Here is a 27,192-nt window from a genome sequence, read left to right as displayed (position 1 = left end):
GTAGAGTAGCCTAGTGTGGTGTAGTAGAGTAGCCTACTGTGGTGTAGTAGAGTAGACTAGCGTGGTGTAATAGAGTAGCCTAGTGTGGTGTAGTAGAGTAGCCTACTGGGGTGCAGTAGAGTAGCCTAGTGTGGTGTAGTAGAGTAGCCTAGTGTGGTGTAGTAGAGAAGCCTAGTGTGGTGTAGTAGAGTAGCCTACTGTGGTGTAATAGAGTAGCCTACTGTGGTGCAGTAGAGTAGCCTAGTGTGGTGTAGTAGAGTAGCCTAGTGTGGTGTAGTAGAGAAGCCTAGTGTGGTGTAATAGAGTAGCCTACTGGGGTGTAGTAGAGTAGCCTAGTGTGGTGTAGTAGAGTAGCCTAGTGTGGTGTAGTAGAGTAGCCTACTGGGGTGCAGTAGAGTAGCCTACTGGGGTGTAGTAGAGTAGCCTAGTGTGATGTAGTAGAGTAGCCTACTAGGGTTCAGTAGAGTAGCCTACTGTGGTGTAGTAGAGTAGCCTAGTGTGGTGTATTAGAGTAGCCTAGTGTGGTGTAGTAGAGTAGCCTAGTGTGGTGTAGTAGAGTAGCCTAGTGTGGTGTAGCAGAGTAGTCTAGTGTGGTAGAGTAGAGTAGCCTACTGGGGTGCAGTAGAGTAGCCTAGTGTGGTGTAGTAGAGTAACCTACTGTGGTGTAGTAGAGTAGCCTACTGTGGTGTAGTAGAGTAGCCCTACTGTGGTGTAGTAGAGTAGCATAGTGTGGTGTAGTAGAGTAACTTACTGTGGTAAAGTAGGGTAGTCTACTGTGGTGTAGTAGAATAACTTACTGTGGGGAACGTACTGTGGTGAAGTAGAGTAACCTACTGTGGTGTAGTAGAGTAATTTACTGTAGAGTAGTCTACTGTAGTGTAGTAGAGTAGCCTAGTGTGGTGTAGTAGAGTAACTTACTGTGGTGAAGTAGAGTAGCCTACTATGGGGGAAAGGCTTTGGGGGTGTCAGGCAATACTAAGAGGTGTGCTGGGCCCTGCAGGAATGGCAGCAAGCCTTGCTGTAGTACCAGTGACTGCACAGGTTCACCTTCAGAGCTAGAGAGCAGTTGGTGGTGGGTCGGTCCTGACAGCTCTCATCTGCATGACAGAGACATTTATGATATGTTCAGTCATGTGGAAAAAGTAGCCTCATCACAATCAGAAAATACTGTAATGACAAATCTATCAATTAATCAATCAATCTGCCTTGTTACCTCCATAATCTAAACGCTCAAGACTTTGGGCTGTTATGAAAGAAAAAGGTGCTTGCCCACACTAATAATTATCTCAGTTGTGAAAAGCAAAAAAGTACTGCAAATAATAGAATTAAAAACAAGTGCTTTGACGATGCCATGTTCTCCGGTCTACTTTTGCCTGTGACTAGACATAAGCTACTGTAACTCTCCTAAAGTTGCCAGAGGCTGGGGTTATGTGCTGCTTGTATAGCCTGATCTCAGATCTGTTTGTGCTGTCTTGCCAACTCCTATGGTCATTGGTGTTGGAAGACAGCACAAACATATATATTTGGGACCATGCCATTGCTTACATACCTGGGGGTTCAGTGGGACAGGGTTGCAGGGCGCAGGTCTGCTTGGCCACAGGCTTGGTCAGGGAGTCACACCCTCTCACGATCTCCCTAGCCTGGTAGCACTTTACATCTCTCATCCTAACACCCACACCACACATCTTAGTGCACTGAGGAATGAACACACCACACATCTTAGTGCACTGAGGAATGAACACACCACACATCTTAGTGCACTGAGGAATGAACACACCACACATCTTAGTGCACTGAGGAATGAACACACCACACATCTTAGTGCACTGAGGAATGAACACACCACACATCTTAGTGCACTGAGGAATGAACACACCACATATCTTAGTGCACTGAGGTTTGAACACAGCAGCACTGCTCACGGTTGTGATTTGATGGGACACCGTATATGTGAGGTGTGTAAATACAATGTATTGCTCATGTCATTATGTTTTCAGATACAATGTCATGGTTGAAATGGTATCTCACCTCAGACCAGGGTGTGGTGTACCACTTGAAACAGGGCCTCTCAAAGCAGGTGTTCTCGTCCTCTGGCCTCTCACTGGCACCACAGTCCTCGTTGTCATGGGTCTGAAACTTCCCAGCGGTGATGCCGGCGCATTGCACGATCCTCCGCTTCACACCGCGGCCACATGTCGTGTTACACTGAGAGGAAAATGAGACTGCTTTCAGCTAAGGAATCTCTAACCAAGAGAACATACATGAAACATCAAGAGAACATCAGGTAAACATTGTCAAAATGCTCATCATAATATCAACAGACCATCAATAAAACATAAATAGAACACCAATAGAGCATTAATAGAACATCAACAGAAGGACCCAGTTGCCTTACCCTCTCCCAGTCCTGAGTGAGCCAGTGTGGGGCACAGTCCTTCTCCCCACAGGGATGGATGGCCAGGGGCTTATTCTCCGGAGAGCACTGAGATTCAGGCACCACACGGCCCTCTGGTGTCTTACAGTACACGTGGCGTACCATCTTCCCCTGGCCGCACAACCCCGAGCACTGCAGAGGTCAAAGGTTAACAGGAATGACACAGCAAAAGCATTAGTTATCAAGAGCAACTTACAGTCAGTGCAATCACTATTCCTATCCGTAATCAATGTACCAACGAGATAGAGTAGTGTAGTGAAAGTAGTGTACTCACTGGCCCCCACTCTGACACAGTCCACTGGCGTTCGCAGGGCGAGCCTGTGCAGTTCTTAATGTTAGGGGGGCGGGTCGGGGGATCACATAACTTGGTTTCGTCTGAACACCTGACCTCCCGGGTCACCTGGGCCCTGTGGCCACACTTGGCTGGACACTGGACAGGAGAGAGGAGAGGGCACAGGACAGACTCACTTTTAATATCATCTACAGCTGCCCAAACAGTTGTAAGTAGGATGCAACAATGTACTTACTATAGTGTTCCCACGCAGTAATTCCTGTAATGTAAACCACACACACACACACACACACACACACACACACACACACACACACACACACACACACACACACACACACACACACACACACACACACACACACACACACACACACACACACACACACACACACGCACACAAACCCTGTCCCACCGTTAACTTCCACAGTATAGCTCCACCCACCTCAGTCCACTCGGCCACCTCCCATTGGGGGCCACAGGTGGGGCTCTTACAGGCACGGCGCTCCAGGGGCCTCTCCAGTTCTGCCACGGTGCAGAGATCACTGTACACAGAGCTGTCCAGCCCGGGGGACAGCATCTTCCAGCAGCGCACCAGACGGAACTGGAAGCCCTCACCACAAGTACGAGAACATTCACTCCAACTGCTGGCCTCCCACCTGAGGGTGAGGGAATGCACACAGAGTAGAGTTCAGGTATAGTTAGTGATCTTCTGAAGTCAATTAAATCAAATATTATTACTGTAAATGGTATGGTAGTGGCCAACACCAGTTTATAGTTCCTGGTTAAGTGTGGAAAAGAGACAAACATTGTTCTCAATGAACTTTGATTGCCACATCGTCCAACTGGTAAACAGTCCTTATATACTGAGTATATAAAACATTAAGAACAGCTGCTCTTTCCATGACATAGACTGACCAAATGAATCAAGCTGAAAGTGTGTTATTTTCTGGTAAGTGTGTTATTTTCTGGTGCATACCTGGGCTGGCACTCCCTCCCAATGCAGAAGTCATGAACAGGCTCAGGTCGGGTCATATTGTCACACTGCATGTCATCTACCTCAGCTCCATCGTAGCGCACACACATGGCAAAGGACTTTGACACTCCTGCAGCGGAAATTATTACAGGCAAACTAAGGAATAACTGAAAATGTAATAAGTTATCCATATACGTGTGTGTGTGTGTGTGTGTCTACCTATAGAGCAGGTGGAGGTGCAGGGTTCCTGAGAAGACAGTTTCCAGCGGTACATGTCTGCAGGGCTCAGCTTGAAGTTCTTCTGCAGGAACCTCTGAATGGTCCTGTCAAACACAACATGACAACAAGGTCTCACAGGAATGGTTATGTCAAACACAACATGACAACAAGGTCTCACACGAATGGTTATGTCAAACACAACATGACAACAAGGTCTCACACGAATGGTTATGTCAAACACAACATGACAACAAGGTCTCACACGAATGGTTATGTCAAACACAACATGACAACAAGGTCTCAGATGATTGGTCCTGTCAAACACAGCATTACAGCAACGTCCCAGGCGATTAGTCCTGTCAAACACAACATAACCATGCCTTCACAGTGAACCCACTGAACCCCAGCTCTTTCTTCCACACACACATTGCTGCATCACTGCTACGGCTGATTAACCTCAACATCAAAATCATAACAACCAGCGACATTCTGTTTTTTATACATTCACATAAAAGTGACATTCTTGTCATACGTGTACTGGAACTGCTGTGTCCAATCCAGAGAGCTCGGTTTGTTGTTTTGAAAGTTTCTTAGTAGCTAGGTAACTTTTTAGTTTGGATCCGCGACGCATTTGGCATCAGTTGCTGGAACTGCTTCTCTTTGTCCAGTGATCCTGCTGACCAAGGCCGGGTCTGAGGAGCTATTTGGCGTAGCAGTTAGCCTAGCTGCTAGTTAGCTGCCTATCAAGCTATGGGAGTTTCTTGAGGGCTTGAACGCAGCCTGCGACGCGGTTAGCCTTGCTGCAAATTGATAAATGATGTGACTAAACTCAACAAAAGAAAAAAGAAACTGTATTATAAAGCCAAGATCAATGATACAAAGAATGATGGAAAACAACTGGAGTACTTTAAATGAAATTATGGGCAGAAAGACAAATTCAACTCCATCTTTTATCAAATCAGATGGCTTATTCATCACAAAACCATTTGATGTTGCCAATTATTTTAATGATTACTTCATTGGCAAAGTGGACAAACTTAGGCAGGAAATGCCAACAGCGAACAGTGAGCCATCATATTCATTCATAAAAAAACAACTAATGAAAGAAAAGCATTGCAAGTTTGAATTTTGTAAAGTTAGTGTGGGAGAGGTGGGAAAATGATTGTTAACGATCAATAATGACAAACCTCCTGGCATTGACAACTTAGATGGAAAACTACAGAGGATGGTAGCCACTGCTATCAGTCATATCTTTAATCTGAGCCTCGAGGAATATTTTGTCCTCAGGCCTGGAGGGAATCCAAAGTAATTCCGCTACCCAAGAGTAGTAAAGCAGAATTTACTGGTTTTAACAGCAGACCTACCAGCTTGCTGCCAGCTCTTAACAAATTGTTGGAAAGAATTGTGAATGACCAAATACAATGCTATTTCTTTGTAAACAAATCAACCACAGACTTATAGAGATGGGCACTCAACATGTACTGCACTGACACAAATGACTGATGATTGGTTGAAAGAAATTGATAATAAGAAAATTGTGGGAGCTGTACTGTTAGATTTCAGTGCAGCCTTTAATATTATTGACCATAACCTGTTGTTGTTTTATGGGTTTTCAACCTCTGCCATATCATGGATTCAGAGCTATCTATCTAATAGAACTCAACAGGTTTTCTTTAATGGAAGCTTCTCTAATGTCAAACATGTAAAGTGTGGTGTAACGCAGGGCAGCTCTCTAGGCACGCTACTCTTTTCTATTTTTACAAACGACCTGCCACTGGCATTAAACAAAGCATGTGTGTCCATGTATGCTGATGATTCAACCATATAAGCATCAGCAACCACAGCTAATGAAGTCACTGAAACCCTTAACAAAGAGTTGCAGTCTGTTTTGTAATGGGTGGCCAGTAATGAAATGGTCCTAAACATCTCTAAAACTAAGAGCATTGTATTTGGTACAAATAATTCCCTATGTTCTAGACCTCAGCTGAATCTAGTAATGAATGGTGTGGCTGTTGAACAAGTACAAGAGACTAAATTACTTGGCGTTACCTTAGAATGTAAACTGTCATGGTCAAAACATTTAGATTCAATGGTTGTAAAGATGGGGAGAGGTCTGTCCGTAATATAGAGATTATCTGCTTTTTTGACCCCGCATTCCAAAAAGCAAGTCCTGTAGGCTCTAGTTTAGTCATATCTTGATTATTGTCCAGTCGTGTGGTCAAGTGCTGCAAGGAAAGACCTAGTTAAGCTGCAGCTGGCCAAGAACAGAGCGGTACGTCTTGCTCTTCATTGTTGTCACGCCCTGACCTTAGAGAGCTTTTTATGTCTCTATTTTGGTTTGGTCAGGGTGTGATTTGGGTGGGCATTCTATGTTCATTTTTCTATGTTTTGTATTTCTTTGTTTTGGCTGGGTATGGTTCTCAATCAGGGACAGCTGTCTATCGTTGTCTCTGATTGGGAACCATACTTAGGTAGCTGTTTCCCACATGGTTTTTGTGGGTAGTTATTTTCTGTTTAGTGTTCTGCAACACGTACCACGCTCTGATCCTTCCTCATGCAACGATGACCATTACAATTGTAATAAGAGGGCTGATATAAATACTATGCATGCCAGTCCCTCTTGGCTAAGAGTTGAGGAGAGACTGATTGCGTCACTTCTTCTATTTATAAGAAATATTCATGTGTTGAAAATCCCAAATTGTTGCATAGTCAACTTACACAAAGGTCTGACACACACACACTTACACCACCAGACATGTCACCTGGGGTCTTTTCACAGTCCCCAAATCCAGAACAAATTCAAGAAAGTGTACAGTATTTTATAGAGCAGTTATTGCATGGAACTCCATTCCATCTCATTTCTCAAATGAACAGCAAATCTGGTTTCAACAAACAGATAAAGCAACACCTCAGGGCACAATCCCTCTTACCTATTTGACCTCGATAGTTTGTGTGTATGTATTGGTATTGATATGTAGGCTACGTGTGCCTTTTACAATTTTTACAATTTTTTTACTGATGTAATTCTGTCCATGTCTACTAATGTTCTGTATTACAGTGCCTTGCGAAAGTATTCGGCCCCCTTGAACTTTGCGACCTTTTGCCACATTTCAGGCTTCAAACATAAAGATATAAAACTGTATTTTTTTGTGAAGAATCAACAACAAGTGGGACACAATCATGAAGTGGAACGACATTTATTGGATATTTCAAACTTTTTTAACAAATCAAAAACTGAAAAATTGGGCGTGCAAAATTATTCAGCCCCTTTACTTTCAGTGCAGCAAACTCTCTCCAGAAGTTCAGTGAGGATCTCTGAATGATCCAATGTTGACCTAAATGACTAATGATGATAAATACAATCCACCTGTGTGTAATCAAGTCTCCGTATAAATGCACCTGCACTGTGATAGTCTCAGAGGTCCGTTAAAAGCGCAGAGAGCATCATGAAGAACAAGGAACACACCAGGCAGGTCCGAGATACTGTTGTGAAGAAGTTTAAAGCCGGATTTGGATACAAAAAGATTTCCCAAGCTTTAAACATCCCAAGGAGCACTGTGCAAGCGATAATATTGAAATGGAAGGAGTATCAGACCACTGCAAATCTACCAAGACCTGGCCGTCCCTCTAAACTTTCAGCTCATACAAGGAGAAGACTGATCAGAGATGCAGCCAAGAGGCCCATGATCACTCTGGATGAACTGCAGAGATCTACAGCTGAGGTGGGAGACTCTGTCCGTAGGACAACAATCTGTCGTATATTGCACAAATCTGGCCTTTATGGAAGAGTGGCAAGAAGAAAGCCATTTCTTAAAGATATCCATAAAAAGTGTTGTTTAAAGTTTGCCACAAGCCACCTGGGAGACACACCAAACATGTGGAAGAAGGTGCTCTGGTCAGATGAAACCAAAATTGAACTTTTTGGCAACAATGCAAAACGTTATGTTTGGCGTAAAAGCAACACACCATCCCCACTGTCAAACATGGTGGTGGCAGCATCATGGTTTGGGCCTGCTTTTCTTCAGCAGGGACAGGGAAGATGGTTACAATTGATGGGAAGATGGATGGAGCCAAATACAGGACCATTCTGGAAGAAAACCTGATGGAGTCTGCAAAAGACCTGAGACTGGGACGGAGATTTGTCTTCCAACAAGACAATGATCCAAAACATAAAGCAAAATCTACAATGGAATGGTTCAAAAATAAACATATCCAGGTGTTAGAATGGTCAAGTCAAAGTCCAGACCTGAATCCAATCGAGAATCTGTGGAAAGAACTGAAAACTGCTGTTCACAAATGCTCTCCATCCAACCTCACTGAGTTCGAGCTGTTTTGCAAGGAGGAATGGGAAAAAATGTCAGTCTCTCGATGTGCAAAACTGATAGAGACATATCCCAGGCGACTTACAGCTGTAATCGCAGCAAAAGGTGGCGCTACAAAGTATTAACTTAAGGGGGCTGAATAATTTTGCACGGCCAATTTTTCTGTTTTTGATTTGTTAAAAAAGTTTGAAATATCCAATAAATGTCGTTCCACTTCATGATTGTGTCCCACTTGTTGTTGATTCTTCACAAAAAAATACAGTTTTATATCTTTATGTTTGAAGCCTGAAATGTGGCAAAAGGTCGCAAAGTTCAAGGGGGCCAAATACTTTCGCAAGGCACTGTATGTCATGTTTCATGTTCTGTGTGGACCCCAGGAAGAGTAGCTGTTGCTTTTGCAACAGCTAATGGAGATCCTAATAAAATAAATTCAAAAAAATATCACTGGCTGTTTTTTATAACCAGAGCTGAGATGTTTAGAGGAAAAGTGGGACCAGGAGAGGGAGGTAGGAGGAGAGTGAGAAGGTGTAGGTGGAGAGGTGGAAGAGCATGAAGAAGAGGACGAGGAAAAGGAGGAAGTGTTTGGTTGTGGAAAAGAAAGAGGAGGAGGCAGGGAAGAAGAGAAAAATGGATACAGTCTTTCATTTAAACAAATAATTCTAGGTATTTGCGGCGAAGTGAAAAATATGACTGGGAAGAAACATACTGTCAGACTGTATTCACCTCTGGGAGAAATGTGCAGAAATTAGACACAGTTACACTGAGATATGCCAGTGAAGTATGATTCAAAGTTTCTGTGTATGTTCAAATAATCTGTCCCTCTCCTCTCCTACTTGTCCTTCACTTCCTCTACTCCCTTCCTCCTCCACCTCCTATCCTTGTCCTCGTCCAATCCATTCTTCTCCCCAGTGCAGGGGAAGACAGGGCGGGTCATGTGATGTGTTTTATGGGGCACTGGCAAAAGAACTGGCAAAGCTGTGTTTGGACACAGCGCAGGGAAGCCAACATGAATTATAAATATGATGGAATGCAATCCCGGCCAGCTCTGAGCTTTAGCTGTCTCCTCTCCATGCGATTCTTGGGATGTCTCAGAAGGAAAAAAGAAGCTAGCATTGAATCGGTCCAGAAGCCAGCATGGAGCACATTCCATTCCACTAGCCAGCCCAGCCAGCAGCACAGGCCCTTGTCCCTGGCAAGACTATACATCACTTTTAAATGCCCCTCTGCTCAGGACCTTGAAATGACTCACTCTGGTCCTCACTTAGAGAGAGTAGTGTTCACTCTAACTCCTCAGGAGCAGCATCCCTTAGTGAAGAGAGGTAGTGTATGGTAGATGGAAGAGGAAGATCAGATGGGATTCTGAAGTGCTTTTTTTGGATGGGTTCCTATACCTGATAACAAGCTGATGTTGGGCCAACATTGGCTCAGCGTTGGGTTTTCCTTTTCAACTATATCTGCTATAACTATAACGATATGTGCCTATTTACTTCTGCTCATTGTGTGGATCTCTCCTTACTCTACCTGGTTCTGTTGGTACGGTTGTTGCTCCTCATCCCTGTCAGCAACGTCCTGTTGGGGAACAGCAGGTCTCCAGAATCATTCCTCCGCCGGGCCAGACTGAACTCCCCCAGTGAGCTTTTGAGGGGGAACTTCACACTGCTATGGTCTACCTCCAATGGCCCCACCTCTGACGAGAACAGTCCCTCTCCCACATCTGGACCAATCCGCTCGCCCAGCAAGACTCTCCAGATGAGGTTCTCTGGGTCTGGCACCTCCTCTAAAGGCCTGCTGGCTGCCGGGGCAGGGACTGCTACACTGCTTGTGTGACTGCTGTTGCCATCTGTTGGGGTGGCAGGAAGGGAGAGGAAAGTTAGAGAAATTATTAAAGTGGGAGAAAGCCTTATATACTATATAAAGCTATATAAAGCCTTATAATTGAAATAACTTCACAGATCTTCATTGTAAAGGGTTTAAACAGTGTTTCCCATGCTTGTTCAATGAACCATAAACAATTAATGAACATGCCACTGTGGAACGGTCGTTGAGACACTAACAGCTTACAGACGGTTGGCAATTAAGGTCACAGTTATGAAAACTTAGGACACTAAAGAGGCCTTTCTATTGACTCTGAAAAACACCAAAAAAAGATGCCCAGGGTCCCTGCTCATCTGTGTGAATGTACCTTAGGCATGCTGCAAGGAGGCATGAGGACTGCAGATGTGGCCAGGGCAATAAATTACAATTTCTGTACTGTAAGACACCTAAGACAGTGCTACAGGGAGACAGGACGGACTGCTGATCGTTCACACAGTGGCAGACCACGTGTCTGCTTGCTCTGTGCGTTATTTCCTGCAAGTCAGGAATGTCAGTGTTCTGCCATGGCCAGTGAAGAGCCATGATCTCAATCCCATTGAGCACGTCTGGGACCTGTTGGATCGGCGAGAGCGCCTAAGACAGAGCTACAGGGAAACAGGACGGACAGCTGATCGTCCTCGCAGTGGCAGACCACGTGTAACAACACCTGCACAGGATCGGTACATCCGAACATCACACCTGCGGGACAGGTACAGGATGGCAACAACAAGTGCCTGAGTTACACCAGGAATGCACAATCCCTCCATCAGTGCTCAGACTGTCCGCAATAGGCTGAGAGAGGCTGGACTGAGAGCTTGTAGGCCTGTTGTAAGGCAGGTCCTCACCAGACATCACCGGCAACAACGTCACCTATGGGCACAAACCCACCATCGCTGGACCAGACAGGACTGGCAAAAAGTGCTCTTCACTGACGAGTCACGGTTTTGTTTCACCAGAGGTCATGGTCGGATTCGCGTTTATCGTCGAAGGAATGAGCGTTACACCGAGGCCTGTACTCTGGAGTGGGATCGATTTGGAGGTGGAGGGTCCGTCATGGGGCAGTGTGTCACAGCATTATCGGACTGCATGCAATCTCAACGCTGTGCGTTACAGGGAAAACATCCTCCTCCCTCATGTGGTACACTTCCTGCAGGCTCATCCTGACATGACCCTCCAGCATGACAATGCCACCAGCCATACTCCTTTTTCTGTGTGTGACAGGAATGTCAGTGTTCTGCCATGGCCAGCAAAGAGCCCGGATCTCAATCCCCATTGAGCACGTCTGGGACCTGTTGGATCGGAGGGATGAAAGGCTAGGGCCATTCTCCCCAGAAATGACAGGGAACTTGCAGGTTTCTTGGTGGAAGAGTGGGGTAACATCTCACAGCAAGAACTGGCAAATCTGGTGCAGTCCATGAGGAGGAGATGCACTGCAGTACTTAATGCAGCTGGTGGCCACACCAGATACTGAATGTTACTTTTGATTTTGCCCCCCTTGTTCAGGGACACATTATTCAATTTCTGTTAGTCACATGTCTGTGGAACTTGTTCAGTTTATGTCTCAGATATTGAATCTTGTTATGTTCATACAAATATTTAAGTTGTTAAGTTTACTGAATATAAACGCAGTTGACAGTGAGAGGACGTTTCTTTTTATGCTGAGTTTACTAAGATGAACAAGAGGTGTTTCCTGGTCAGGTGGTCAAGAAGAACTCCTGGTGCTTTTTATAGAGTATGTAAAGAGACATTTTATGTGCAGTTTGTACACAACAACAAAACAACACACAAAGCCTTTCTGCACATTCCTAACGGTAGTAGAGAGGGCCTCATACCCTGACTACACCACTCGCGGTATTCAATTATTGCACCCACACTGCTCGCGCGTTGCCAAGGGCTAAAATAGAAGTCCATTCTATTTCTGACGCAGATCGCGCTGCAAGTCCTGCCTCTCCCTCATTGGTTTAAAGAAGCAGGTACCCACGTGTCATCTCCTCATTGGTTATACCCACGTGGGTGATTGAAAGATTAACTGTTGCCGGTTGTCGTGGTAATACTATGAAAGTTTAGATGCCAATCACCATATAAGTTAAACGATGAAAAAGCCTGGAAGGAGGAGAGATGACTAGAAACGATGGATTGTATGTATGGATTCATTGTCGGAGTAGAGGACCTTGTGCATTTCAGGTAAAATAAAAACCTAATGTTTATATCCCAGGACAAATTAGCTAGCAACAGCAAGCCTGCGTGTCGTGATCGTGTTTGGTGTAGGGGGACAAAATAAATGTATGCATGACCACGCGCAGACGGTTTGGGTTCCGTGTCAGTCTCACCCAGTGGCCAAACTCCCTGCAGAACTGTCACACAGTCCGAGTAGAGGGGCTGTCTGAGACCTTGTTGCAGGCAGGTAGCAGGCAGGCCTGCACCTATTACCACTCATGTTTGTGATGCAGCCATTTTTAAAAAGGAGAAAATTCCAGGGCTCCCTGAAGTTTCCATCGATCCTAGCTCATCTTTGTATGTACGTCTGTGAATAATGCAGGACTCAAAAGGGCCAGCAGAGAGGATGCTCTTACATTTTTTTATTAAAAAAAAAATCTCCTCTGATATCTGAGCGTTGAACCAATAAAGTTTATTTGTTACGAACACAGATTTGCAGATGTTATTGCAGGTGCAGTGAAATGCTTGTTTCTAGTTTCTAACAGTGCAGTAATACCTAGCAATAAAAATAACAAATACATACAAATAAAATTTGAGAAATTATGAAAAATGACATATTGAGAAATTTCTCAATTTTTATTTGTACAGTATGTATTTGTTATACACTACCGGTCAAATGTTTGGGGTCACTTAGAAATGTCCTTGTTTTTGAAAGAAAAGCACTTTTTTTTGTCCATTTCAAAATAACATAAAATTTATCAAAAATACAGTGTAGACATTGATAATGTCTTCTCTCCAAGATGGCATAGCAGTCAGACATCCTTTGTCCTCATCTTGTTGTGTCCCGTATATACTGTATATATATATATATATATATATTTACATCTTTCTTCGCATGTCTTTTATATATTTTATTTTCCAAAACCTCAACTTCAAAACACCCTCCTGCAACCCACCTCACCAATTTAAAAAAAGTATTATTTACCTCAAATCTGAAATCCACAATAGAAGCTAGCCAGAAGCTAACCAGATGCTAACCAGAAGCTAGCCAGAAGCTAGCCAGTTTACTGGCTAACGTTAGTATTCAGCTAACCACGGTTGATGGTCATCAGCTATCGCCAGTCAAAAAGCTATTGCCAGTTTTTTACAACGTGACTCAGACCAGAACATACCGGACCTATATCCCCGGATCCCAGGATTTCAACCAAAAGTTCTGGATATTTACAACTGGATCTTGCAGCTAGCTATCTGCTATCTGTGTGACTATTGGCCAGCTGAAGAGTTCCATCAGCCACTCCTGGGCTACAATCACCTATCCGGACCCTGCCGGATACTGCCGACATGGATCCCCACTGGGCCTTCACGACTGGACTACCGATGTTACCGACGTTACCTGAACGCCCATCTGCGGCCCGCTAATCGTTAACTGTCTTATCGGCTGCTATCTGAATAGATCTATCGGACAATTTTTCTTGGGTCACTATAACTATATCTATTTGCCAATTGGATTGATCCCCTCTACCACACGGAACCCCACTAATCTACCGACGGAAACGCACGAGGTGGCTAAAAACAGACCTCCATCCTATGCTAGCTTGCTACCGATGGCCCGGCTAGCTGTCTGAATCGCCGTTACCCCAACCAACCTCATTACTAACTGGAACCTTATGATCACTCTACTAAGCATGCCTCTCCTTAATGTAAATATGCCTTGTCCATTGCTGTTCTGGTTAGTGTTTATTGGTTTATTTCACTGTAGAGCCTCTAGCCCTGCTCATTATACCTTACCCAACCTTTCAGTTCCACCACCCACACATGCGATGACATCACCTGGTTTCAATAATGTTTCTAGAGACAATATCTCTCTCATCATCACTCAATACCTAGGTTTACCTCCACTGTATTCACATCCTACCATACCTTTGTCTGTACATTATACCTTGAAGCTATTTTAATCACCCCCAGAAACCTCCTTTTACTCTCTCTTCCAGACGTTCTAGATGACCAATTCTCATAGCTTTTAGCCGTACCCTTATCCTACTCCTCCTCTGTTCCTCTGGTGATGTAGAGGTGAATCCAGGCCCTGCAGTGCTCTGCCAACCCGGATGTTCTAGTCGTGTCTGAATCCTGGCTTAGAAAGACCACCAAAAATTCTGAAATCTTCCTCCCTAACTACAACATTTTCAAACAACATAGAACGGCCAAAGGAGGCGGTGTTGCAATCTACTGCAGAGATAGCCTGTAGAGTTCTGTCCTACTATCCAGGTCTGTACCCAAACAATTTTAACTTCTACTTTTAAAAATCCACCACTCTAAAAACAAGTCTCTCACCGTTGCCGCCTGCTATAGACCACCCTCTGCCCCCAACTCTGGACACCATATGTGAACTGATTGCCTCCCATCTATCTTCAGAGCTCGTGCTGCTAGGTGACCTAAACTGGAACATGCTTAACACCCCAGCCATCCTACAATCTAAGCTTGATGCCCTCAATCTCACACAAATTATCAATGAACCTACCAGGTACCACCCCAAAGCCATAAACACAGGCACCCTCATAGATATCATCCTAACCAACTTGCCCTCTAAATACACCTCTGCTGTTTTCAACCAAGATCTCAGCAATCCCTGCCTCATTGCCTGCATCCGTCATGGGTCAGCGGTCAAACGACCTCCACTCATCACTATCAAACGCTCCCTGAAGCACTTCAGCGAGCAGGCCTTTCTAATCGACCTGGCCCAGGTATCCTGGAAGGATATTGACCTCATCCCGTCAGTAGAGGATACCTGGTTATTTAAAAAAATGCCTTCCTCACCATCTTAAATAAGCATGCCCCATTCAAGAAATTTAGAACCAGGAACAGATATAGCCCTTGGTTCTCTCCAGACCTGATTGCCCTTAACCAACACAAAAAAATCCTATGGCGTTCTGCATTAGCATCGAACAGCCCCCGTCATATGCAACTTTTCAGGGAAGCTAGAAACCAATATACACAGGCAGTTAGAAAAACCAAGGCTAGCCTTTTCAAGCAGAAATTTGCTTCCTGCAACACAAACTCAAAAAAGTTCTGGGACACTGTAAAGTCCATGGAGAATAAGAACACCTCCTCCCAGCTGCCCACTGCACTGAGGATAGGAAACCCTGTCACCACCGATAAATCCACTATAATTGAGAATTTCAATAAGCATTTTTCTACGGCTGGCCATGCTTTCCACCTGGCTACCCCTACCTCAGTCAACAGCACTGCATCCCCCACAGCAACTCGCCCAAGCCTCCCCATTTCTCCTTCTCCCAAATCCAGTCAGCTGATGTTCTGAAAGAGCTGCAAAATCTGGACCCCTACAAAGCATCCTTCACTCATGCTGCCAAACATACCCTTGTAAAACTGACCATCCTACCGATCCTCAACTTCGGCGATGTCATTTACAAAATAACCTCCAATACCCTACTCAATAAATTGGATGCAGTCTATCACAGTGCCATCCGTTTTGTCACCAAAGCCCCATGTACTACCCACCACTGCGACCTGTACACTCTCGTTGGCTGGCCCTCGCTTCATACTCGTCGCCAAACCCACTGGCCCCAGGTCATCTACAAGACCCTGCTAGGTAAAGTCCCCCCTTATCTCCGCTTGCTGGTCACCATAGCAGCACCCACCTGTAGCACGTGCTCCAGCAGGTATATCTCTCTGGTCACCCCCAAAACCAATTCTTCCTTTGGCCGCCTCTCCTTCCAGTTCTCTCTCTCCTTCCAGTTCTCTGCTGCCAATGACTGGAACGAACTACACAAATCTCTGAAACTGGAAACACTTATCTCCCTCACTAGCTTTAAGCACCAGCTGTCAGAGCAGTTCACATATTACTGCACCTGATTTAAGAATAAAGTTTCCCTAAGTTTCTTAGGGGCATAATTCCTTCAGCCGCCCATCTATAATTTAGCCCAAACAACTACCTCTCCCCCTACTGTATTTATTTATTTTGCTCCTTTGCACCCCATTATTTCTATCTCTACTTTGCACATTCTTCCACTGCAAATCTACCATTCCAGTGTTTTACTTGCTATTGTATTTACTTCACCACCATGGCCTTTTTTTGCCTATACCTCCCTTATCTCACCTCATTTGCTCACATTGTATATAGACTTATTTTTCTACTGTATTATTGACTGTATGTTTGTTTTACTCCATGTGTAACTCTGTGTTGTTGTATGTGTTGAACTGCTTTGCTTTATCTTGACCAGGTCGCAGTTGTAAATGAGAACTTGTTCTCAACTTGCCTACCTGGTTAAATAAAGGTGAAATAAAATAAAAATGTTTAAAAAATGTTGTAAAGGATTATTGTAGCTGGAAACGGCAGATTTTTTATGGAATATCTTTAAAAGGCTAATTGATCATTAGAAAACGCTTTTGCAATTATGTTAGCACAGCTGAAAATGGTTGTGCTGATTAAAGAATAAAGTTTCCCTAAGTTTCTTAGGGGCATAATTCCTTCAGCCTCCTGAGCTTGAGAGGCGCTGTTGCACCTGTTTGTGTGAATGGACCATTTCAGGTTGTCAGTGATGTGCATGCCAAGGAACTTGAAGCTTTTGACCCTCTCTGATGAGACCCCGTCGATGTGAATGGGGTCGTGCTCTCTCTGCTGTCTCCTGTAGTTCACGATCAGCTCCTTTGTTTTGTTGGCGTTGAGGGAGTGGTTATTTTCCTGGTACCACTCCGACAGGGCTCTTACTTCCTCCCTGTGGACTGTCTCGTCGTTGTTGGTAATCAGACCTACCACTGTTGTGTCGTCAGGAAACTTGATGATTGAGTTGGAGATGTGCGAGGCCACGCGGTCATGGGTGAACAGGGAGTACAGGAGGGGGCTGAGCATGCACCCCTGCGGGGCCCACATGTTGAGGATCAGCGTGTCAGAGTTGTTGTTGCCTACCTTCACCACTTGGGGTCAGCTTGTCAGGAAGTCCAGGACCCAGTTGCACAGGGAGGCGTTCAGACCCATGGCCCTGAGCTTAGTGATGAGCTTGGAGGGCACTATGGTGTTGAAAACTGAGCTGTAATCGATGAACAGCATTCTTCCATAGGTATTTATCTTGTTCAGGTGGGATGGGGCAGTGTGTAGTGCAATGGCAATTGCGTAGTCCATGGATGAGTTGCTGCGATATGCAAATTGTAATGGGTCTAGGGTGTGGGGTAAGGTGGAAGTGATATGACTAGCCTCTCCTTAACTAGCCTCTCAAAGCATTTCATGATGAAAGAAGTGAGCACTACGGGGCGATAGTCATTCAGCTCAGTTACCTTCACTTTCTTGTTACAGTAACAATGGTGGACATCTTGAAGCAAGTGGGGACAACAGGCTGGGTTATGGAGAGATTGAATATGTCCGTAAACAGTCAGCTGGTCTGCACTTGCTCTGAGGACACGGATTGGGATGCCGTATGGCCCGGCAGCCTTGCGAGGGTTAAAATGCTTAAATAACTTACTCACATCAGCTACAGATAGCGATAGCACATAGTCCTGAGCGTTGGGGGCCCGCATCAGCAGCACAGTGTTGTTTTCTCTCTCTCTCTCTCTCTCTCTCTCTCTCTCTCTAAGTTATTGTATTGGTATATTGGTTTCTAGTTATTGCTGTTACCTGTGTATTGTGGAAGGGTTGGGCTGTCCTGGTCACAGTCAATGGCTGCTGTCTCCTCATACACCTCATTGGTCTCCTGGCCCTCGGCCCCTGCCATCTCGGCCCCCTTCTTCAACAAACGGTTCTGCTGAGGCTCAGGTATCGCCTTGTCATACATGCTCTCGTTGGGGGCCACCATACTGCCCATTTCCACGGAAACCCCAGGGGTGGTGCTGTTGGGGCCGGTGTAGACAGGGGGTTGAGGGATGGGGGACAGGGACTCCCGTAGGACGGTGTACTCGTACGTAATGTAAGGGATACGACCATTCTGGTTCCACACCTATGAGGAGACAAAATAGCACCAGAGAGCTCACCATTCCCTCCTGCTTTCTCCTACCAAACTCAGTCAATTGCACATATAAAGGAAGCAATTCCCTGACGTTGATGACTTTTTGCAAATCCAATCAGTCTTCCACGTTGATTAAACGTCATCACATATTATTTTTTCATTGAAATTACGTGGGATTTTGTACCCTGCACCTACAAGTTACTGGATACGAGTTCACTATTTCTAAATTAGAGATTACCCAGAGGCACTGGCTGCTCGGCGAGGGGAGGGAGCAGAGCAGACCTCAGCAGGATACAATACCAGAACATTGATGGCCTGGTTGATGGGCCCTTTGGCTACGATGTACTCGATTCCCGTCTCATACACATCCATGGGCCGCCGGTACTTGAAGACGGTACCCGCTGCATGGAAGTTCTGGGGGCTGTCCACCTTGTAGTTTCCATTGAAAAAGAAGTTCCCCGCCTGATCAGTCACAGCTGTGTGGGAGATAGGATAGAACTCTCATTGAGGGGATGGAGAACCATTGGAGGAGGACCGGTTGGTTGACTCTATGGAAAGGTCAAATCTTTGATGTTCACTGTAAACAGGAATTTCTACTCCCCATACATGACCATAAATTAATACAATAAAGTAATGTCAAGAGATCACGAAGGAAATTAAAGTATATAGATGATCTGATTAATTTCAGTTGATTAATGTACTTCCTTTAGTAACTTCCCACTGTCCCACTATCAATATTAATGGTTATCCCATTGCGGGAGAGAAAATATCCTTTGTATTTGCTGAAAATCTTGAATAAAATGTTTTACACCTTCTTCTTGTCATTAAATTATATGGATCCTAATGACATCACACCGTACCAACAGGAGACATTAGAAATGTTTGTATACATGGCATAGGGAGCAGGATAAAAAGGAAGTACCCACCCAAAACATCAGCTGACTTCTTCCTCTCAATGATCTGGATGTCCCAGGAACCCTCAGGGATTGTTGTGATAAAGGAGTAACCTTGGAGACAGGAAACAGGAAACATTATGATGACTACATTTTACCTGCAACTAAATAGCCTGGATATCAGAGGAGTCAGCTTAAGAATCACATAGACCTTGTTGTCAGATTCAGCTCTGAACTGTCTGTAGTTATCTTTCAGTGACATATTTGGGGGGCTTGTCCCTGATAGGTGTGTTCAAGATTTGGAATAGATGGAGAGCCATATCTCCTCCATCAGTACCCTCTATCCATGCCCACACATCCACCCACCCACACACCCAATCTATCTGAGCCTGTGGTTGAGGTTGAACACACTCGTACCCAAACTGGTGGCCTCGCGGCGGAAGTTTCCATTGACCCTGCTGCAGCTGCTGCCATCCCCCTGACACACTCCACACGTATCCAGTGTATTGGGCGAGAAGAGCACTCCATCACACCCGATTGGCTGCAGAAATGATGTTAACACAAACAGGATCATTATCTTCTTGAATCATTTCAGCACATGCAAAGCCAGTTGAAGAAGTATTGATACACTTTTATCATGTGACCAGAAAAATAAGCCTTTCGGCCATTCTCACAGAATATGCAAAGCCATTTCCTCGGCAGATGAAGAAACAAGCGCTCCCTAACCTCACATCTGCCGTCCACACAGACCCCTCTGTAGTTGCTGTACTTGCAGGATGTTCCGTCTCGGGCAGGAACCATCAGCTGTCTCTGGCCGTCGGCTGTGGTGCAGTGCAGGTCACATGGGTTACTGGAGATATGGACATAGTCATCTGTGGATGGATGGATGGACACAAAGGTCATCGTTAACAGTGTAATAAAGAGCCTCGAGGACAGGCCACACAGGAGGGAATGACAGCTGAGTGGGTTTAATATGGTTGTTTTACCCGGATACAGGGGTTTCCAGTGGTAGTTCCTGCCATTGTAGACCTGTGAGTTGAACGACCAGCACTGCTCTTCCCTGAAGCTTCTCCCAGAGGAAGGGCAGTCCTGCACAAGACAGAAAATATACACACACTTTTCTGTCTGTTCCATGTGTTTTTTTTATTTTATAATGGTTTTACAATATGTAATAAAAGGGTGTGACAGGGTGTGGCAACTCTGGAACAAAAGCCTGTTCACCCTTTTGCTCTTCAGGACCAGGGTTTATGGCCACAGCACTAAACCTTAAAGGGGCAATCTGCTGTTGAAACAATAACAAAGGGGGTTCCCCTCCACTGTTTCAGTAAAAGGCTGAGGGATGGGTCTGGAAAAATTTAACTACTCAAATTCATAGACTATATTCATAGATTACAGTTTTAATCATGTTTTGAGGCTATAGGCTGACAGTGTTTGTTTACATTTACTTTGTTTACAAACATTGGCATTAAACAATGTTATATTTGGGGTTCTGATTGGTACTGCAGTTGAACAAAGCTCCTGAAGCATTTCTAAGTGTCACGCCCTGATCTGTTTCACCTGTCCCTGTGATTGTCTCCACCCCCTCCAGGTATCACTTATTTTCCCCAGTGTATTTATCCCTGTGTTTCCTGTCTCTCTGTGCCAGTTCGTCTTGTATGTTAAGTCAAGTCAACCAGCGTGTTTTCCCCGTACTCCTTTTCTATTCTCTTTTGCTTGTCTTCCCGGTTTTGACCACTGCCTGACTCTGGACTACTTTCCCACCTTCCTGATCATCCTGCCTGCCCTGACCTTGAATCTACCTGACCTTCGGTACCTATTGGACTCTGAGCTGGTTTTGACCTTTTGCCTGTACACAACCATTCTCTTGCCTTCCCCTTTTTGGATTAATAAACATTGTAAGACTCCAACCATCTGCCTCCTGTGTCTGTATCTAGGTCTCACCTTGTGCCCTGATAATAAATTATATTCTTCAAAAATCAGTGGGTACATATCATTACTTTATAAGTCCAGAAATGTATGTAATACCTGCTGATTACCCCTTTAAGCTATTTGTATCTCAATTGATAAGAAAAAGAGCTGTGCTAACTTCTGCATCATATACTTTGGGTTGTGGGGTATTGTGTCAACATACATTTTGCTAACGACAGGAAAAGGGGTGGCAGTACTAGATGCATGCTAACCTTGGTGTTACAGAGGAGGTATTTTTTCGAAGTGCCAGTGCAGGTCATGTTGTCTCTACCAGCGACTGCTTTCTTTCTTTGGATAGAAAATACATACATTTAATACATGTGCTAAATGAATGTGCTAAAATAACAGGTTAGAATATAATTGAATAGAATAACAATAGAACAGAACAGTTTAGAATATAATAGAATATTTCTTTCAGTGGACAGACCTCTGTTTGAGACAGTGCCTCTCCTGGGACATGACCCCACCTCCACAGGTACGCGTGCAGGCGGTCCACTTGGCCCACTCCCCCCACCAGTATGTGGTGGACTCCAGCTCATCCTCCAGACTGTTGGAGGCTCCCCCATCCTCCTAGACACAACACAGCACCCTTAGAGAACAACAGCAGAACAGGGCCCTGTACACACAGTGTAACTAATTATAAGCATGTCTAGCCACTCTGACAATCTGAGTGAAGTGGAGACAAATGATATCTACTGTGCTCTCCTTGGAAAAGTAGTGAGAGAAAACAGCTGTGGGTTTTTATAGGAGAACTCATGTAAGAAGGACCAGTCAGAAGATGAGAGGGACAGAAAGACGGAGCAAGAGTGTGTGCGTGAACAACTGGCAAATAGAGAAAAACAGAGTGAAAGAAAGACAAACAAACATTGTGACTGACGGACTGATATTAGGTCAGTGATAGAGGTGTGTGTGTGTGTGTGTGTGTGTGTGTGTGTGTGTGTGTGTGTGTGTGTGTGTGTGTGTGTGTGTGTGTGTGTGTGTGTGTGTGTGTGTGTGTGTGTGTGTGTGTATGTGTGTGTATGTGTGTGTGTGTGTGTGTGTGTGTGTGTGTGTGTGTGTGTGTGTGTGTGTGTGTGTGTGTAAGCGAGAGGCCAGAGATGGGCCATCATATGCATAGACAAAGTAAGAGAGAGAGATGGTGAGCGTACCTGTCCCCTGGTTGAGAGGTTCCCTACAGACAATCCCAGGGTGAGGAACCCCAGTAGCACCAGGCTAGTCTCCCCACATTGTTCCCACGACCAGATCCGCATCCTGACAAGAGAAAATATACAGATGGGACAGCAGAGTAAGAGCTGAAGACTCACACCCATAAACATTAACTACAGATGTAAGATCTTAATTTGATCACCCTGTTGCAGGAGAACATTTAACATGCATGTGAGTTTTAAAAAGGCATCTAAAGTTATATTCCTGCTGTATAAGACTGGCTCAAATTAAGATCCTACATCAGGTACTGACAAACAGAGTGGGAAAACACTTTGATTTCGAAAGACATCCTCAATAAACACTTGGTATATCTGATACAGTCGACTCTTAACAAGGGCACAATCATATCAAATCGTTATTTGTCACATGCACCGAATACAATGGGTGTAGACCTTACCGTGAAATGCTTTCCTACAAGCCCTTAACCAACAATGCAGTTTTAAGAAAATAGAGTTAAGAAAATATTTACTAAATAAACTCAAGTAAAAAAATATATTTTAAAAGTGACACAATAAAATAACAATAACGAGGCTATATACAGGGGGTACCGATACAGAGTCAATGTGCGGGGACACAGGTTAGTCAGTGTAATTTGTACATGTAGGTAGGGGTAAAGTGACTTTGCATCGATAATAAACAGCGAGTAGCAGCAGTGTAAAAACAAAGGTGGGGGGGGGGGTCAATGTAAATGTAGTCTGGGTGGCCATTTGATGAATTGTTCAGCGGTTTTATGGCTTGGGGGTAGAAGCTGTTAAGGAGCCTTTTGGACCGAGACTTGGTGCTCCGGTACCACTTGCCGTGTGTTAGCAGAGAGAACAGTCTATGACTTGGGTGACTGGAGTCTTTGACACCTGCTAGTATATTGGTCCTGGATGGCAGGAAGCTTGCCACCGTGATGTACTGATGCACTATAAGATAAGAGCAAACTCTGTTCACAGAAGTTCACCAGTCCCAATTCAAACACAACATTTTTACTTACTCCAGATATCTGTATGCTGCGGGAAAAAACACGCTTTTATAACAATCTTTAGCTGTCGCATATATCAGGGGTCGACTATCCATGCAAATGTGTTAAACAGACCAAATTAGAGCACTTACAGGTGTTTCAGAGGAAACATATTCATGTCAGACCCATGTGGGCTTCAACGTAAATGTCTTGAAACATTTTAGTGCACTGGCAATCACTGTATACTTGGATAAAACCTTGAGATAGTCAGGTGGTGACACAGGCAGGCTGTTGAGTGAGCACAGGTGTTGGAGACAGGATTGGACCATGAAAGCAGCATGTACAAATTAAACAAGTCTCAGTGCTGGATTGACTAAGGTAAGTTTCCTGACTCAAGGCCTAGGCTTCCACACAGGTAGGCCTTTGTTTCCTCCACCTCAGTGTAAATGCACCGGCTGGCCCAGGTGCTTACTGTAAGGTAACACAAACACACACATTCAAACACACACTCACATACATTCATGCAAGCACACACACACCAGTGACATAAACATCCAGTCACGCTCCGATTCTAGGAAAGGCCCCCTTGCACATCCCCCTGTCCCGTCTCTCCTCCTCATCAGGCCCACAGCTCCACTTAGGTAGGCTTCTTAAAATAAGCAAACAGATCGTCTAGCCCTGTTTGCAGTCTGGCTTTTTCTGGCACTATGTATTGGTGACAGGTGTCTTAAACTACCCACTGGAACACCTGGAGTTCATTATCCTCCCAGACACAGCTGGAGTACATCCAGCTGCCAAACACACACTCACTCTCTCTCTCCCCACACAGACAACGCAGTCTCTCACAGACCCCTCAGTCTGTCGCCCGTGAAACAGGCCTTCCTCCTCACAAGGCGTCCCAGGGCCACAGAGAAGAGTAAACACAGCCCTGTGTGTCTCCCCATTGCCACACCCCCAGCATCCCTTGAGCAGTGGGCCTCAGGGGGACAGAGGGGAGGAGGGGTGTTTTTCCTTCATTGGCAGAAGACAGATAGCGGACAGTCCCTGGGGAGGCTGTGGGGAGCTGGGGCTACTCCGACCAGGGCTGTCTTGTCTGGATGGAAGGCCCAGGCAGACTCATCCTTTTTGATCCTTTCTTTAGCAAGCCTTCTCACGTTCATATGTGAAGTGGAAAAGGTATGTTGATCCAACTCAATTGTCCGCTGCTCTCCACGAGTCCTCAACCTCGCTCTGCTTACACCAAGTGCAGAGAGAGGAGCGCAGGCAGACAGACACATAGAGGCTGAGAGAAGTTAAGTAGAGGTCACTCACGTTTTGGAGTGGAGAGAGAGTGCATGTGGTCTGTCTTTGTGGAATGAGTGACACTTTAGACATTGTTTCTAATAACCACGTTGGGGACTCCGCCACCTTTGTGCCAGAGTGCCTTCAAGTAGTTTGTTCCATGCCTCATTCTGTGTGCATTGTTTTTCCTCAGTGACCATAACCATAATTGATGTGTTCTTTGTGAGTAATGGTCTAGCTACCAAATCCTTCTCCTTCACACTGAGGCACTTTCAAACAGCTGAGCCTACCATCCTCAGAGCAGCTGGTGGGGATTTCTCCTTTACCAGGTAAACTTTGTGTCACTAGCTAGCTTAAGATGAATGCACTAACTGTAAGTCGCTCTGGACAAGAGCGTCTGCTAAATGACTAACATTTTTAATGTAAGAAAGTGCAAAATTCTTAACTCCAAGCAATTGACTTAATTTCACTATTGTTTAAGAAATAATCATTACAGAATGTACACTGACTATCTTAGACTGGTGCTTTTCACAATATTGATCCACAATCATTGAGTAATAATTTGTGTAGTTTTCTACTCAAGATCCTAATTCTTCTGCAGTTGATGAGAACTAGATTTGATCATCTTCACACGTTTAACAGAATACCTAAGACACCATCAAAACTAATGCATTTAGTATGCAATAACACATTATATAGTTTATTGTTCAAATCACTTTTTCATTGGGCAGTTTCAGAACTTGAATTAGCATGAAAAAGAGCCTCCCCCTCATCAGTCTCTCCCACAGCAGTAGAGAGCTCTCCATCCATACACACACATTCACAACCACACACGCATTCACAACCACACACACATTCACAACCACACATGCATTAACAACCACACATGCATTCACAACCATACACACACACACACACAAATCACTTTTTCATTGGGCAGTTTCAGAACTTGAATTAGCATGAAAAAGAGCCTCCCCCTCATCAGTCTCTCCCACAGCAGTAGAGAGCTCTCCATCCATACACACACATTCACAACCACACACGCATTCACAACCACACACACATTCACAACCACACATGCATTCACAACCACACATGCATTCACAACCATACACACACACACACACACACATTTGTTTAGGCCAGGAACAGGAGACACGTCTCATTGGCTCGACTACCACATCACAAAACATACTTCACGGTAGACACACACACATTATATACACACACTTTTACACACAGACAGGCTGGAGGAGTGTAAATATTTACCCACTCACCTAGCTGCAGTCCAGGGGCTGCCGAGTTGTGTGATGCCGGGTCAGAGTGGGTGGTGTGGTGGTGGTGCTGCTGTGGAGATGTGTGTGCAGAGGGAGAGAGAGGGAGAGAGGTAAGGTGTGTGCTTTGCATCCCTCTTCCCCTCCCTCCCTCCCTCCCTTCCTCCCTCACCCCCTCCACCCCCTTCTCCTCCCAGCAGCAGGAAGAGAGTGGCAGTAGGGAGTGAGGAACGCCTACAAACAGGAGGCTCCCAAACGGTGCCAAGCACTGGGGTCTGCCTCTGCTGCTGCTGTATGTGGTGGGGACTCTGTCCTATTGACAGGCCAGCGCAAGCCTGGCAGCTCAACTCTCTCTCTGCTCTCGTCCTCTACTCCACTTTGCTCCACTCCACTCGCAGGTCAGACAGAGGAGGATGTTGCTGTTTCCAACAGTGGGACACCCCCCCTACCCCCTTCCCTAAACCCCCAACCTCCCCTCCCATCACCCCTTCCCCTCATCTTCTCAGTTCCCTGACCATCCTTTCTCCCATTTCCTCTTCAGGCGCTGATATCTTGCTCTGTGTGCTTGTTTCAATGTCGAGAGAACACACCAGGAAGTAGTTTGTGATGAGTTTCAGAGCAGGACCCTACCTATCACTGAGGTGGATCCAGAATATCTAAGGCCCTATACATAAACAAACATTTCAATTAGAAAGCATTATGCATATCAAAGTTACAGATACGAAGAGAGTGAACGAAAAAGAGAAAGACGATGGAGAAAGTAAGAGAGGTTGAGTCTCTAGAATGTCTTGAGCAGCACAGAGAGAGAGTGAGAGACTGGGACTGGGAGGACCACCATGCCTGCCCACAACGTCTGCACCCAGCAGCCACATGTTCTCTTTGCTACGCTGCCTCTGTGTCTGCTATGTGCATTAGGATTCCTCTACTAAACTACACTGCTAGGCTTCAATCACATGCTCCATACAATCACACAGATAATCTATATATACAAAAGTATGTGGACAACCCTTCATATTAGTGGATTCGGCTATTTCAGCCACACCCGTTGCTGACAGGTGTAAAAAATCGAGCACACAGACATGCAATCTCCATAGACAATCATTGGCAGTAGAATGGCCTTACTAAAGAGCTCTGTGACTTTCAATGTGGCATCATTCCCAACAAGTCAGTTCGTCAAACTTCTGCACTGCTAGAGCTGCCCCGATCAACTGTAAGTGCTGTTATTGTGAAGTGGAAACGTCTAAGAGCAACAACGGCTTAGCCGCAAAGTGGTAGGCCACACAAGCTCACAGAAGGGGACCACCGAGTGCTGAAGCGCGTAGTGTGTAAAAAATTGTCTGTCCTCATTTGCTACACTCACTACCGAGTTTCAAACTGCCTCTGGAAGCAACGTTAGCACAATAACTGTTAGTCGGG

General features: G+C 45.0%; 1 protein-coding gene across 1 annotated transcript; it reads right to left on the bottom strand.

The window, feature by feature from the left end:
* Window positions 1-22,319, bottom strand: LOC110525116 (ADAMTS-like protein 2). The gene is made up of 18 exons (XM_036980155.1): window positions 22,218-22,319; window positions 21,497-21,639; window positions 21,282-21,357; window positions 20,088-20,190; window positions 19,828-19,973; window positions 19,519-19,642; window positions 19,135-19,215; window positions 18,509-18,684; window positions 17,881-18,199; window positions 9,765-10,083; window positions 3,922-4,277; window positions 3,706-3,832; window positions 3,172-3,385; window positions 2,709-2,864; window positions 2,396-2,566; window positions 2,029-2,205; window positions 1,550-1,694; window positions 1-1,097 (listed from the first exon to the last, which is right to left on the bottom strand). The coding sequence occupies exons 1-18, from the start codon at window positions 22,317-22,319 to the stop codon at window positions 976-978; spliced, it is 3,057 nt and encodes a 1,018-aa protein (XP_036836050.1). The 3' UTR covers window positions 1-975.
* Between the last annotated feature and the right edge of the window lie 4,873 nt (window positions 22,320-27,192).

This window comes from Oncorhynchus mykiss, chromosome 6 (genome assembly GCF_013265735.2).
Source record: "Oncorhynchus mykiss isolate Arlee chromosome 6, USDA_OmykA_1.1, whole genome shotgun sequence".
Taxonomy (NCBI): Eukaryota; Metazoa; Chordata; class Actinopteri; order Salmoniformes; family Salmonidae; genus Oncorhynchus; species Oncorhynchus mykiss.
Note: the sequence above shows the minus strand (reverse complement) of the source record. Positions and strands in the feature narration are given on the sequence as shown.

Bases quoted from the DNA above. Each gene is read 5' to 3' on its own strand.
- LOC110525116 (XM_036980155.1), bottom strand. From the start codon at position 22,319: ATGCGGATCTGGTCGTGGGAACAATGTGGGGAGACTAGCCTGGTGCTA. The intron at 19,974-20,087 runs GTAAAACAACCA...ATCCATCCACAG, and splicing joins CTGGAAACCCCTGTATCCGG to ATGACTATGTCCATATCTCC. The intron at 18,685-19,134 runs GTGGGTACTTCC...TCTCCCACACAG, and splicing joins GAAGTCAGCTGATGTTTTGG to CTGTGACTGATCAGGCGGGG.